The sequence below is a fragment of the Cololabis saira genome, chromosome 4, assembly GCF_033807715.1.
Source record: "Cololabis saira isolate AMF1-May2022 chromosome 4, fColSai1.1, whole genome shotgun sequence".
Classification (NCBI taxonomy): Eukaryota; Metazoa; Chordata; class Actinopteri; order Beloniformes; family Belonidae; genus Cololabis; species Cololabis saira.
Window position 1 is genome coordinate 40,491,294 of NC_084590.1, and position 15,515 is coordinate 40,506,808.

Sequence of the window (15,515 nt, forward strand, 5' to 3'; positions counted from 1 at the left end):
AGGGCTTTGCGTTGCACGCCACGAGCTGCTGCCATGGAGAGGCTAAGTTTACCGGAATGAGCATTAATACACACCGCTTGTTGGGCTCATGAGGTTCTGCTGCTGCACTGGCAAGGAACTGGGAGGGGCAGCCTGGTTCATCTGGAGCAAGGCCTTGCGAGGATCCTGCCAAGTGGTGGTTTGATCAATGTGGCTGCAAGAATGCAAAGAAGAAAAAAAAAAAGACAAAAAAAAGGTTAAGAAAAATTAACACCATTCAATTCAAATCACGTGCAGGACGTTACGTCAATCCAACCCCCCGAGTAAAAGATGACGCTTCACGTGCTGTAACTAAATACAAACTAATAAAACTAAAAAAGCTAAAAGCACCTGACGGCACAAAAGGGAAACACAAGTGAAGCAGAAAACAATTTGGATGCTTTCAAGAGGCTGCAACTGCTTTCAAAATAGCCTTTGTGGTGTCAAACAATGTTGCTTCATCTATTTTCTGACCATCTTTGGCCAGACGGGACCGAGGAATTAGGGAGGGAGCAATCTGTGCACTCTGTGAAAGCGCTGATAATTAGTGCTTTGTTGGCACTTGTTGCTTGATTAAGATGGAAAGCTAATACAGGAAACCTTCCTCTCCCGAGCGGCACCCTCTCTATTGAGGGAGGGTCAGTCCCAGGGCTCAACGCAGGGGGTCCTTTTTTTTTTTTTTTTTTTTCCTGGAAGCGGCTCGGACGCCGCGCCGTGTCAGAGGCTTTAACAATCTGGCGCCACATTTACAAAAGCTTTCACCTGCTTGACAAAAGCACAGGCAGAGCTGCGGTCTGCGGTCACTATTCTCTTGTTTTTGTGTTGTTGTTGTCGTTTTTTTTACCCTTCTTATTAATTCTGACTCAGACTAAAAGAAATGCACCCATCTTAAACAAACAGGCATGAAACTCTTTTTACTGTTGTTGGTGCGCACAACAGACGTCATTTGTTTTCCTCCTCCGCGTAATGGCATTAAATATTCCATCGAGTGATCTTTTAAACTCCGTGTTATGGATGCTTTTTTTTTTTTTTTTTTTTTTTTTTTCTTCTTTTTCCGCCCACTGCATTTCTTTACAGCTCGCTGTTAAATTCGATCCCGGAGCACCATTAGGCCAGATTTTTGGAACAGCTGGTTGAAGTGAGAGATTCAGAGAGTTTCTCTTGGCCTGTGCAGTAATCCCAGCCTGCCTGTCTGCTCTCTATCACAGGACAGAGAGTGAGAGGGCCTGACTCAGCACTCCTCCCCCTGACACAATGAAACCCATTTTGAAGCCCCCTCGTTTATGCTTTATTGATCAAAGGAGCTGCCAAATCCCCCTCGCCGAACCCTCCCCCAGCCCTCACACACACACACACACACACACACACACACATCACAAATAGCCGGAGCTGCTCCCAAGTGGAGGCCGTCTTTGAGCAAAAAGCGAGTTGCACGGGGGACAAAGATGAAAACAGTTAAAAACCAAACAACAAACTTTTTCAGAAGCTATCCTGAATTCCACTGGCTACATGAGCCGCTGTGGTTCTGTTACAGTCGGAGCGCCCGCCCTGCCCCCTTCCCACTCTGGAAACTATGACATTTATTATAGAGAAGAGAGAGAGATCAGGGGGCTGGGGGGGAGGAGACTGGGAGAGCAGAACTTGGATAAGGAAGGGAGGGTTTATATTAAATGAGAGGACTGCACATCCTGGCACACCAACGCCAGGCACAAACCCTACAAGATAAAAAAAAAAAAAAAACATGGAGGAAAATGTTTTTTCCCCCCTCAACGCTTCCGAGACATCGCTTTCCAAGCTGTGCACGGAACGATAGCGCAAACACTTGCTCAGATACTATCCCCTTTTGTTGCCTAAATCTGTCAAAAACAGATGTAAACAAAATCTGGGCTCGAAACAGAGGAAACGATAATCCTGACAACTGATGAACTCCACATGCTGCGAGACTTCACTGCTCAGAGCTTGGGAAGGAAAAGAAAAGAGGTTAATGAGTTACCAGGAGCCAGTAATTCATCACCGGCTTTTAAAAACTAAAAGATAATCCATTCACTAAAGCTGCTTTGATCCCTATATTGCCAACTATACCCTGCTTCTTGTGGGCTAAACATAAAACAAAACAATGTCATGGCAACTGCCGAGACGGCTGGAGGTCACCAGTTGCTGTCAGGAATTGCTGATGATACGCGAGCTCCACAGTCACAACTGCTGTGTGTTGTCTTTACATGTTTCTGACGCCGTCACAAGCTCGGCGAGGCAGCCGCTAGCCCCCCCACACCCCCCCATACACATCCATAGGCAAGACATGAGAGGAAAATGCTTGTGGTTATGATTTTTGCGATACTCTTTCAAAGCTGGCAAGCCAAAACATGAAGTACGAACTGCTGTAGGGGGGAAATATTAAGAATGGAGAGCGGAATAAAACATTATATTGTCATCTTGTTTTATTTTTTACCAACTGCTTTCCGTTAGGCTACTAAAACCAGTCCGCATAGGCGTGGAAAAGATCTCACCTGCGGCGGGTTTTTGCTTACTGTGGTTTGGCTCTTGTTAGGGCTGGGCGATATATCGAGATTTTAATATATGTCAATATATTTTCAAACGCAATATGGTACGAGACAATATCGTTTATATCGATTAGTCATTTTTTTTATTTTATGATTTTGGTATAGCTTATTTTGTGACAAATTGACTTGAATGTTTTATTTGAGATTTGCAGAAATGTTTTGTTATTTGTTAACTGTCAACCTCAGTGGAAAAGTCTGCCTGTTACTGTCTACATTGTATTGTATTGTATTAATTGCATGTATTTTCATTTAATTGTTATGCAGGAAAAGGATATTTGTTTTATTTATTCAAGAAGCATTTTTTTTCTATATATGCAGGCAGTTTATTTTTATTTCATTTGTTTTATACATTGTGATATTGTGCAGACCTCTGTTAATAAAGGAACCTGTGTGACATTTGGCACGAGGCTTTGTATTAAAACTGACTGTTTTTTTAAGGGTTTGCCTCAGAAAAAATGAAGCTAACAGAGATGCTATGCTACAATGCTTTGGGGGAAACCCCAATTATGGCACAGAAAAAATATCGATATATATCGAGTATCGCCATTCAGCTAGAAAATATCGAGATATGACTTTTGGTCCATATCGCCCAGCCCTATGTCCACACCGCGCCGCAATAAACGCATAACACCTCACCTGCGGCGGGTTTTTGCTCACTGTGGTTTGGCTTGGCTCTTGTGCCTGTCGGCAGTTTTATTGTTCGTAAACGCAGAAATGATCTGCACCGAGGTTGATAACAAGGACAGAAAAAGTCAGCAATGCTTGTTGTTCCTTCATCATGTTGTTGTTTTACACCATCTTTAAACGTACTGATATCTATCAGTGGTGGTCCTACGACGCAGCTTTGGGGGGAAAGCTGTTGGAGGGACCCAAAACAGCAAATCATTAAGTCAACGTGTTTGATTGGATCAGCTTTTCTAAATGGTTTTGATCTCTTCCTTCCGTCTTTGACTCCAACAGCTGCTTTAACAGCTGAAAAAGGCGTCTTAGCAGATCAAAATCCACCTTTTTTAAGCTTTATATGACCAATGCAACATAGACGTCGGGCGTCGTTTTCGGGGATATCTCAATCCACGACTGGTTTGAATAATACGTATGAAGGCCAGAGGGAAATATGACTTTTGACAAAAGGAAAAACCCGTAGTGTGGATCTGCACCAGTTTCTGTTGGCGTCATCGCGGCTAATCTAGCAGAGCAGCAGTGGGAGTCGTGTTCAGCCCTTCACAGATAGCCGAGCTGTCAAGTGGGTGTTAATTGAGCCAGCTTTATTTATAATACCTCATGGTGAAGAGGACAGAAGAGGGACATTTCATTTAAATGCGTAATCGAGGTTCTTTGCATGTTTTAGTTTGCGATAATTCAATTCTACACCAATCCCAACGATGGCACCCCCATGGAAATGTAGTTTTCTATGCCGTGGTCTGAGCATTTTTCTCTGTGACTGAATCCCTGATTGATCTTTTAGTTTTCCTCTCTTTCATGAGATCCAAGAGAGAGCATGAGCATGAGAAACAACTTAAATTGTACCATTCATGTCTGGCTTTAGAGATAATAATGCCATACCCTAAAAAACATAAACTGTAAAAGAAGAAGAAAAAGAAAAAAAAGAAGCTGTGCTACCTGCAAAACAGCCGTTCAAAGCTTGATTTAAAGCCAGACTTACTGGAACTGTTCTTTTTCAAAAGCAGATGTCACACGCTGCGTTTCACTGCTCTAAAAACAGGGGAGTGAGTGAGGCTGGGAGCAGCGCAGCCGTGATGAAACACTCCCACAGCTGAGTTGTCAAAATGTTAAAAATGGGCTCCTCAGGCCACAAGGGCTCCACCCAGGGAGTATATGCTTGGAAGGTGGCTGGGGCTGATGAGTAAAGAGCGCACGGAGGGAGGCCAGATGTAATCAGCCCTCTCAGATGAGAAACGCCACCTCCTCTGGGGTTGACTGGGGATGCCTGGCTGCCTCTCTATCAACAGGACATTATCAAGAGAGATTATTGGGGTGACCTTTCTGACCCCTTTTGTTGCTTTAAGTTTCTCTTTGAAGGAGGGGTTTTATCATCATACTCGTGACGGAATAAAGTCATTCCCAAACTACTATGGCCGAGGAAAGCTCTGCTTTTACCGCCACATAAAAAAATAAAGGCGGAAAAATAAAGCAAAAAAAAAAAGTAAAGTATAAGGTTCTGTTTTGGGAACTAACACGTACCATTAATCAGTCAGGGCATTCACGCCTTTGACACTGTCAAGTGCTTAAATGCATATTTTTAGATGGGAAAATGTTTTTTTTTATGCATTCTGCACCTACAAACAGTACTGGAGTTAAGGGGGGATAAGGGGGGATGGCATCCCCCCTGAAATAAAAACGGTCAAAATCATCCCCCCCTGTAAAACTGCCATCCCCCCTTTCCATCCCTTATGTCATTTCATCAATGAATGTGGTTTTACTGCTATTTCAACATTTAGAGTCATCACCAGAAAAATATCTTATTTGACAATTTTCACCTGTTTCAAGTAGATTTTCACTTGAAATAAGTAGAAAAATCTGCCAGTGGGACAAGATTTATCTTCTCATTACAAGCAAAGAAATCTTGTTCCACTGGCAGATTTTTCTACTTATTTTAAGTGAAAATCTACTTGAAACATGTGAAAATTGTTGTTTTTTCCAGTGATGAGTCTTGTTTTAAGTGTAATTAGATTTTTTTTACTAAAATGAGACATTTTAACTAGAAATAAGACAAATATTCTTGTTAAGATTGTGAGTTTTTGCAGTGATCCATTTTACGTATCCTGTGAAGGACAGAGTCATATTGATAAGTTCAGAAAACTGTTTTTTATTGTTGTGTTTTGATGTATTTGATGTAAGTCCAGTGGATATTTCAAGCTTACAGAAGGCTGCATTTAACTGCTGCTATGTCATTCCTGCAGTATTTCTGCAGGTGTTTTGGTCACTGCTATTATTTGTAATATATTATATTATTTGTAATCAGCACAAATTATCTGTCCCCATATGATAAAATCCACCATCCCCCCTGATTTTGTTTTACAACTCGAGTACTGCCTACAAACATATATAAAACTTTATCCGAGTGCCCAATCGCCATGAATCCGAGCATGTGTGAGAAGGACGAAGCCCACCTGAGCGGGCCTGCTTCCCAGAGACTACGTCTCTGTGGAGATGCCCCCTGTGACAGTGGAGGCATTGATGTCTGAAACAGAGGTGTTACATCAGGACTTCGGTAAACACTCGCCTGACTTTCTCACAGTCCCGTTTGTGTACTGAGCCGACAGGCCACAGCTGAACAGGAAGGTTCTTGTCTGTGTGTGTGGTCAATAAACCAAAAGTTTGTCAAACACAAAGTTGCTCCCAACGAGGGGGCTCCGAGCTTTCGGGCCAGGTCTTCCCAGCAGCACTTGGGTCTGGACGAGCGGGCTTCAAAACTGTTCAGGATGGAAGTCACTGTGTGGAATTATCGCCTTTTATAGAAAGTCCAGGTCACTTTTATCATTTTTAAACAACAAAGTAGCTTATTTTAATATTTTTAAAAAGAAAAAAACAAGGGTAAACAAAAAAGAAGCTAATTACATCCTTTTCTATTGTCGGATGCAGCATGTGTTTCCCCACTGCTCTCCGAGAGCTTCACAAGACTGGAGTTACGTCCACCGTTTCCCAGCATGGGGCGAGCTGGAAGGATTCTACGACATGAAGGAACGGCGTGACAAATGTTTCCTGCAGGCTGGGGGGGGTGGGGCACAATTTCACTATTTTCACTATTTCTAGAAGTCAGCCCAGTGAACTAGATTGAGAGTAACCAGCTGTCTTTCAGACAAGTTACCTCTTTAATCCTCCTGAGCTTCAAAGCCTCCATGTAAGACTTCACAGTTAGCCATTACGACAGTGGAGTAACTGGATGACTAATCGAACCTTTAAAGTACACCCATACAGGAACGGCAACACGTAATGGTGGGTGTTTCTGACGCTTTGGGTTGTTCCTTAGCTCCCACCTTTGTCTTACCAATATACAACCAGTCGGATTTGTTCCTGCTACACAACAAAGTCAAACCCGGCTATCTTGGGCGACAGGAAGAAATTTGATTGGCGATGATTCGGTTGGCTAGAACTAAGCTGCGTTGCCACATTTCTATTGGCTGACAGTCACAACAATAATGTTTCCAACGTGACTCAACAAACCGACAATTCACTTAGGACACTTCCGATGTGAAACCTTTGACCTGATTACCATTTTGAGGGCTCCAGAGCTTCGGTAATTGATTACAACTGATAGTCAAAGCGGCATTAGCGTGAGGGTTTCGGCGTTATATGACGTGTGAAACCAGTGCAGCCCACATACACCGAAGCAGTGTGGTTCACACGCACGTTAGGGATGGGCGATATATCGAGATTTTAATATATATCGATATATTTTCAAACGCGATATGGTACCAGACAATATCGTTTATATCAATTTAAAAAAAAAAAAAAATGTATGATTTTGATATAGCTTATTTTGTGACAAATTGACTTGAATGTTTTATTTGAGATTTGCACAAATGTTTTGTTATTTGCACAACTGTTAACCTCAGTGGAAAAGTCTGCCTGTTACTGTCTACTTTGTATTAATTGCACAGTGTATTTTAATTTAATTGTTATGCAGGAAAGGAATATTTGTTTTATTTTATTCAAGAAGCATTTTTATTCTATATATGCAGGCAGTTTATTTTTATTTCATTTGTTTTATACATTTTGATATTGTGCAGACCTCTGTTAATAAAGGTACCTGTGTGACATTTGGCACGAGGCTTTGTATTAAAACTGACTGTTTTTTTAAGGGTTTGCCTCAGAAAAAATGAAGCTAACAGAGATGCTATGCTCTAATGCTTTGGGGGAAACCCCAATTATGTCACAGAAAAAATATCGATATATATCGAGTATCGCCATTCAGCTAGAAAATATCGAGATATGACTTTTGGTCCATATCGCCCAGCCCTAACGCACGTAACCAAATAAGTCTTCACAGTGAAGCCCCGTTTACACTGAGCCGTTCAGTAAGGTCCAGTTATTTTATGTGTTTCCATTATAAAACGGTGCCATTCATCGGAACCGTCCAGTACCATTTCTGGGCCCCCGTTGTCCATAGGTCCATAGAAAAATGGCACAATAAGGGCAGAGCTACTGCCATCACAATCCGTTGATTAGCGGATAGAAAACGTCCCTACCCACGACAAAGCAAGCGCAAACCAGCACAAGAGTTTGTAAACGCTCTTCTCCACCTGAATTCTTCTCTCAAACAACGTGGCATGGATTGTACAGAGGAAGTACCACACCTTGCATGTGCAATGGCCGTCTGACTCTCAGTGGAAACGCTCACCTGAACCGACTGGACCATCCTGAAGCGTCCTGAACCGTACCGGGCCGTAGCGAACCGCTCATTATCCCTTTCTCATCCACAATCCTGATGCTACCATGCTTAGTACTAACCCAGCATCGACTACACACAGAAGCAACTTTGATTTCGCCATTGAACCAACATGTGAAACAGGATATTCTGCTGTAAACATCCGGTGGCAGCTCTGCAGCTATATTGGTGGGAATCGGCAGAAGGAGCTGGTTGCCACAGCTAACTTTGACATAACGGTGGCCGTGGTACCATCACCATCTCGAGCAACAAAAAATTGAGGCTTGGAAACCCCCGGCGCTGATGGAGAACAGTTCTGTGCAGCAGGTAGATGGTGTCGTAGAGTGCTGTGCTGTGGTGCAGGAGCACGTGCATATATAATTTAAATTCTACAAAAAGTTTCAGACTGCAGGTCCCACTGCATGTCACATATCCACATATCATTTGATTGGCCCGCTTCCGTGTCTCTGCCTCCTGTGCCAATAGTTACTGTGATTTCCTTATAAAAAGATAAATAAAAATACCCCCCCTCGGTGGGTTGCACTCAGATTCCGTCATCAACTACCGGTAATCCCACCCAGGTCCTGCCGCCATTCTGTTTATATTAGACCAAACCCACAACTAAGCGTTTACCCTACGAGGCAAGTTATGGTGGGGGCCGGCTCGACACGTGGCCCCGTCTCAGTTAACATAAGAACAGGCAACGCGCTAGATCGGGGTATCGAACACGGGGTATCCGTCATCGTAAAAGGGGCTTATGAGGGACTTCAACACGGACAGTTAGCGCCAGCACTTGCAGCTGGATATAAAGCTCAACAGTCAAAAAATAATAAAGCTCAACAGTCAAAAAATAATACTAAATAAAATAAAGTAAAATTATTCAAACTTGAAATCATGACGTCCACATAATCAACGAACATCCGCAGTTCCGAGTATTTGAGCACGTGTTTGTTATATATTTCTCTTTTTTCCTCCCCATGAAAAATACAACACTTCGAATATTTTGGTATTAGATGTGCTACTTTAATATGTGTTTTAGATCAGTGTATATCATACTAACGTACTTTAATAAATTTAATAGTAAACATCAGACGCACTCAAGAATATTCATTCCTAGGAATTAATAGTTTAAAATTAAAACGTGTAAAAATAGTTAAATAAAACTGTAAATACTAAATATGTCAGCATGTTAGCAGACACTCGCTGCTAATGTACGCAGATCAAGTATACATATAAAGGTTTTTCCACTTTCTGTATATTACTCAGGGGTGTATTATGGTTGTGCTTGGTGTGGGAGAGTGTGTGTCCACCCCAACGATGTTTAAATGGATATAAATGCAACAATCTTACAGTAGTTTTTAATTCAGTAGGACAAATAATTGATTTTAAAATAGAACCAAATTATTGTGTTTTATTAAAGTCTGCTGAGACCAAAATGACAATGAAATGTGACAGTCTAAAAGGAGAGTTCTGCAGGTTCAGGCTGCACAGAAAAAGAGCACCAGATCCGAGTAAACATGTATCTTTCCTGCTTAAATAAGGGGTTTGTGGCTTGTATTTAGCGCAGCAGATGTTCAGGAAACTCTATATTGGATATAGTGAAGCGAGACTTGTGAACTAGTTATCCATTACTGGATGATCCACGAGCCGTTACAGTGTCAAAAATGTCTTAAACAGTACTATCAAATAATGAGTTGGTTAAGTTAAATTAGAGGGGGAAAAAAGGGCCAAGTGGGTTACTCTTCGTGGGAGACGGGCTCTTGAAAACATTTAGAAATCTAACTGTGAAAAGACAAAAGTGCCCATCATCAACACTGAGCCGTATCTGCCCCCGGGGGCAGACAATGGCTCGTCCCTCAAAGCTTTCCTCAGCTTAGGGCTGACTTCCCACGAACTAAGAGCCCTTTCAAAGCTGCATTTAATAAGGGCCCGGAAACAGTGATTACCCCTCCTAGTTCACCGGTGTGTCTAAATTAGAAACCTTCATTAGTTTATGACCCAGCCCTGGAGACCAACCCTGCCCACCCCCCCCCCCCCTCTCTCATCCCAGCACCAGGCAAGGTGACCCAACCTCCGTGCCCCCGCTGCCATAAATCAAAGGCCACAGCAAACTGCTGGAATAAAGAGGAGGAAAGGTCAACAGACTTTGTTGACAGTCTTTGTTTTTATGTAACAGACAACACACACACACATACACACACACACATACACAAAAATAGATTACACTTGTTTGCAGAGGAGCTTATATATTCACTCTGAGTTTCTTCACGATGGAAACTAATCATAATTAGTATAGATTATGTTGTTTTGGTTTTTTTTTTTTTACAGTTTTTCCCTAGTAAATGCATTACATTTATATAACAACACTAATATAAGTTCCTGCACCGATAAACTACTTGTAGCTCGATCACATATAATCATTTGACTCATTTTTACACAAACTAGCTGGACGAGCGTTGAACATTTCAGGTGCGAGGAACATTTTTAACAAAGCCGCCGCCGCTCTTCAGCCACCATCTTTAAAACTTCATGTCAGCCATTTGTCTATTTCGGGAAAGGCTCACATGAGTCTCAACAGGCCTGTGGTCTGAATAAAGATCACTGTTACACTGCCGGGGACAAAGGGAGGGCCAGAGTTTCTTTTGGCCCCTCTTCTAGTCATCTCCACATGGCTGCCATTTAACTCCACTGACACAAAGGAGGCACCATCACAGAGCCACAGCTCCATTCATCCCAAAACCCGGGGCCGACTTTTTAAAAGGGGAGCGGGACATCGGCGTCTCCAGCGCTGCTCGGACTCGCAGAGATCCGATCAGTCTCTGAGAAGGAAGGGAAAAGTGTATCTTCAAAAAACTTTCACCCCTCCATGATATATCTCTAAGGACAACAGCGGTCACCGGAGTGAAATGTGAGCACCCCCCCCCCCACTCCCTCCCTCAAATCTCTGCTCAGCTTTGCTCTTCTAGCTAGTGACCCACTCCCAACCCCCCACCAGTCCACACACACCCACATACACTGGTTCTGACTCACTCACTCACTCACTCGCTCGCTCGCTCGCCCCCCCACCACCACCTTCCAATCCCTGTTTATAAATAGGGGAGTGTCTTTTCCAGCAGCTCTGCCGAGGCAGCCTTTATTCCAGATCAAGTATCTACACTTTGATGTGGAGCATTTTTGCAATGTCTCCTTTGCATTTGCCTCGAACCAAACACACACCCAGCATGCAACTGTTACTTTAGTAGCATAAACAGTAGTAAATATTTCGGTAGAAATGTGCAGTATTCACAAATTAATCCAACTGCTTGTACACCTCTATTTAGGAAGCGGGTTTGTCCGCTTCTGGTTGAGACCCGCCTGTATTTTCGGGGGCATTTTAACATTTATTTTGACAGGAAACTTATCTGCAGTCCTGTTTTTGTTTCAATAGAAAAGGCTAATCAAACATGATCAGTTACACAGTTGCTAGATAACAAGGAAAACTGCATCACACGTGAACAATGTTCAAACTATTGAAGCATTTTCTACACAAATGGAACAGTCTCGTAAGTCTTGAAGAACAGTGTTTTCACTACTCAAGCCTCAAGTCCTTTTTTTTTTCTTTTCTTTGTACAATTTTAGAAGAACCTCCTCAAAATGAACCAGATGTTCTCCATGTGTGTGACCTTAAAACATCTGGTAATAAAAGCACTCTTTTGATCCAAATAAATCTGAAGCCATCACATTTGTTCAGACTCTGTTAAAAAAAAAAAAAAAGGTAACATCTCACAGAAATAGCAACATTTTTGCCATTTCTATGCAAGAAATAAGAATCCAGACTGGCAAGGTCCAATGTCAAACCTGCTCCAAACACGAGTTACTGAGAGTTTCAAGAACGTTGCAACATTTCACAAAGAGCGGATTACATTAACATAAATTGTTTACAAGGACGGCAGTTTTTTATGAATAATTCAAACCGTCTTTTACCCAGAGCTGCACGGGGAGAAGGCCTGAAACAACAGATGAATAATGAGCAAGCACTAAAGAATAAAAAAAACAACCCACAGAGATCGATAAAATCTGTGAAGTGACTGTGGCACACACAGGCTACCTGCAAGTTCAGCGTGGACCACTGTGGAGAAGATCTGCTGGTTAGCAAATGAGTTTAGCAGAAGTGTCTGTCCTTTGCTGTCTGGGGGCCAGCAACAGTGGCTCATTGTTTCTACTGAAACCTGAGACCAAGAAAAAGGAATACTACATACAGCAAAAGTCCCTCAAGACTTCTCTTCTTTGCAGATGCCACCAAATTTAATAACCTGCAATCTCACTATTGCAATTGTCTCTTTACGAGCACACAAGCCACTATTGTGCACTGGAGTAGATTTGAAATGTATCAGAATACCTTCTGAACAGAAATGTAGTATGGGAAAAAAAAATGATCATGGGGAATATTTTCTGGTAGCCTCAACTTGTGTGAGCTTGTTAAAAAGTTATTACTCTTTTTTTTCCCTTCTCTCTAACAAATTGAGACTAAGTTTGGACAGTGTGCTTGTCAAGCCCGACGTGCTGCAAAATGACAGCTTTCCTTACATCTCCATTTAACATCAAAAACAAACTGAAGAATAATTATGGTTTATTTTCTTTAATATCATAAAAATGAATGTTTTAAGCCGTTTATCAGTCATATATGGATTAGTCAAGGTGGAATGACTCCGCTTAGATGCCAAATTTTAAAACATCCTTCTCCGAGTCACATTAAGATTACACCACGATCCTCTGATGATTAATAAAGTATTGGTAAATTGAGCAAGAAATATTGTCAAATGATTAACATGACCAACATGTGAACATTTGTAATCTAAATGATCTGTTTTATCTTTCTTAATATTAAAAAAAAAAAGGAATTGGTGTTCAATATTCTTCGCTTAAGTCCCCAGCTGATAATTTTCAAACACATATTCCTTCAAACATCTCAGGTTGTTTGCAGGACTTTCATAACACAAGGCACTTGCTGCTAGCATCAGCTACTTACTTGAGAAAGTATCTCTGGCCAGAGGTGGTCTTGGCCATCTCCCACCCTGGGGGCAGGGGCACATCGTCAGGAATCTCATAAGAAGATTGACGGAGATGCTGAGGAGAGGCCCCCGCTGAGGCCATCCCAGACAGGGAGCCACCAGAAACTGCTCCCAACTGCAGGGAGGCCGGGGACGAGTGTGCACGGACGTGCTGGGGGGTGAGCACCCCTCCACTACCGCCATCAGTACTGGCCTGTGATGGGGAGACAAAATAGAGGGTTTTTTAATCCCTAAATCATGGATTTCATTGTTTATTTAATGTATATACTAGTACTAGTGAGGATTGAAACTACAGAAAATGCACAACTGATTTAGTTCTTGTTTATAATCTTTACATCAGTTTAATCTTTCAGTCAAATATCTAACCTTATGATCACTTATATGTAATGTATTTAATTCTATCTATCATTTGGATGTGCAGGAAAAGTTTTAAATGTTTAAGGCCCAGGGAGCTGATCCGAGGCCTGTGTGGGACGGAGAAGAGCGCACACTGCGCATGCGCACCAATTACAAAACTTCAGACCCTTCAGAGGGAGGTAAGAAGTGAAGAAAGATGGGACATACCCAGCTATCATTTCAACATCAAACATAATCTGTTTAGAACAAATGTACTCTTTTTGAAGAATCGATTTAATTATAATTGTAGTTATTATTATTGTTAATCATAAACATTTAAAAAGGACCAAAGAATACATGGAAATAAACAGATTTAAGAACATTTTCTTGATAAAACACAGCCATAATGGCTTTTTTTGTTTTTATAAGTTAAGACAATGCTAGATGAAAAGATTTAAATCCATCTAACCTGGTTAAGAGTCAAAATAACAACTTAGGGAAGGCCCTACAGAATTAACACCATGAAAATTGCGATATTCTCAAGGTCGGTATAAATGTATTTATATGAGAATGACTAATAAACAAATAAAAAGAGAGAGAGAGAGAGAAAGATCTTGGAGTAGATAAAGTAATTCTTAAGTAAGGTTTTGTAGGCCTCACAGGATGGGCCCAGACTCAAGGCTGATTTATGGTTCCGCGTTACACCGACGCAGACCCTACGGCGTAGGCTCTGCGTCGGTGTAACGCGGGACCATAAATCAGCCTTCAGGCTTCAGTCGTGATTTGCAGAAGGAGGTGAAATGGTCTTACTTGTCTGGAATGGGATTTGGGCTCTGGGGGGTGGAAGAAGGACTGGGGCAGCTTCCTCATCCTCATGGGCACGGACGGGGGCACGATGGTGCCCTTGGGGTTCATCACGGCGTTGAAGAGCGCCTCCAGGTCCGTCTCAGAGTCGCCCCGGACGTGGACGATCTGGTGTCCCGCAGGGGGGTTGTGCTGGCTCGGATCCATCGCTCCGCAAAAAGTCTGACAACTTTTCAAAAGTGTCCCAAAATAATAAAAAAAAAAAAAAAAAAGTTGCGTTGAGAAACTTTGAAAATAAAAAAAGAGAGCTGAGCCAAATCCCAGACCCCTGACACGCAGCAGGAAATCTGAGAGAACTCAACAACACTCAGAAAAAGTTATCCCGAGTCATTCTAAGTGTGCGGCTCGATGACTTTTCTTCTCTTTCAAGGTGTGTTAGCTGTCAAAATATGCAATAAAAGGCAGCTTTTCCTCGTATTTCCCTGCCTGCATACTTGTAAATGTAACAAAGCGCATATCTCCACACAGGAATCTATGTTGTCGTCCGGCCTCGACTCCCCCCGTTCCCAAAAAAAACAACACAAAAAAGAGGGAGAGAAAAATCACCGCAAGCAAGCGCTTGCTTGGGAAAAGTCCAACTTTTCTGAAGGTGTTGACAATAACCTTTAAGGAAGTTTCATAGTAGAACAAATCTCCGCAGCTCACTGTCCTGAGGAAGAAAAAAAAAAAAAAAACTTTCCTCCTGTCGGGTCGAAACTTTGGGCAGGACGTGAAACTTTACTGCTCATGGGACGCTCGGCGGGGGGCGGGGCCAGCGGGACGGGGGCGGGGCCAGATGGGTGGGGGCGGGGCCTGCTCCAGTTGGGACAAGGAGGCTTTAAAGGAACAGTTGGGCTGAAGTTATATGGAGGTAGATTTGTGTCTTAATTATTCAATCAAAAAAAAGATTGCTTCAATCAAAAAATATATTTGCAATTTAAAAAAAAAAATCACTTCAATCAAAAAAAAATTATTTATATTATTTATATTTATATTTATTTTTATTTATATCATTTAATCAAAAAAGAAGTTGCTTCAAAAAGAAAAAAATATTTTCAATTAAAAAAAAATGTCACTTCTATCAAAAAAACATTTTTCAATCAAAGAAAAAAAGTGTTTGAATGCAAAAAAATATTTGAGACTCAAAAAAATGTATTTGAACACTGTTTTTCTTTGATTGAAAATGTTTTCTTTGATAGAAGTTAAGTTTTTGTTGTTTGAAGCAACTTTTTTGATTGAAGTAGGTTTGTTTGTGTTTGGGCATAGTATGGGTAGGACATTTGTGTCTTTATCATTTTTAATCAAAAAATAAGTTGA

At 41.7% G+C, this 15,515-nt stretch overlaps 1 protein-coding gene across 2 annotated transcripts in view; it reads right to left on the reverse strand.

The window, feature by feature from the left end:
* The window catches only part of yap1 (Yes1 associated transcriptional regulator), a 31,216-nt gene extending 16,314 nt beyond the window's left edge, over positions 1–14,902 (reverse strand). For both annotated transcript variants that reach the window (XM_061720440.1, XM_061720439.1), the window contains exons 1-3: positions 14,166–14,902; positions 12,977–13,212; positions 75–193 (exon numbers count right to left, since the gene is read on the reverse strand). In XM_061720440.1, coding sequence (XP_061576424.1) covers positions 75–193; positions 12,977–13,212; positions 14,166–14,366 — 556 coding nt within the window. In that variant the 5' untranslated portion in view covers positions 14,367–14,902. The remainder of the gene's footprint in view (positions 1–74; positions 194–12,976; positions 13,213–14,165) is intronic.
* Between the last annotated feature and the right edge of the window lie 613 nt (positions 14,903–15,515).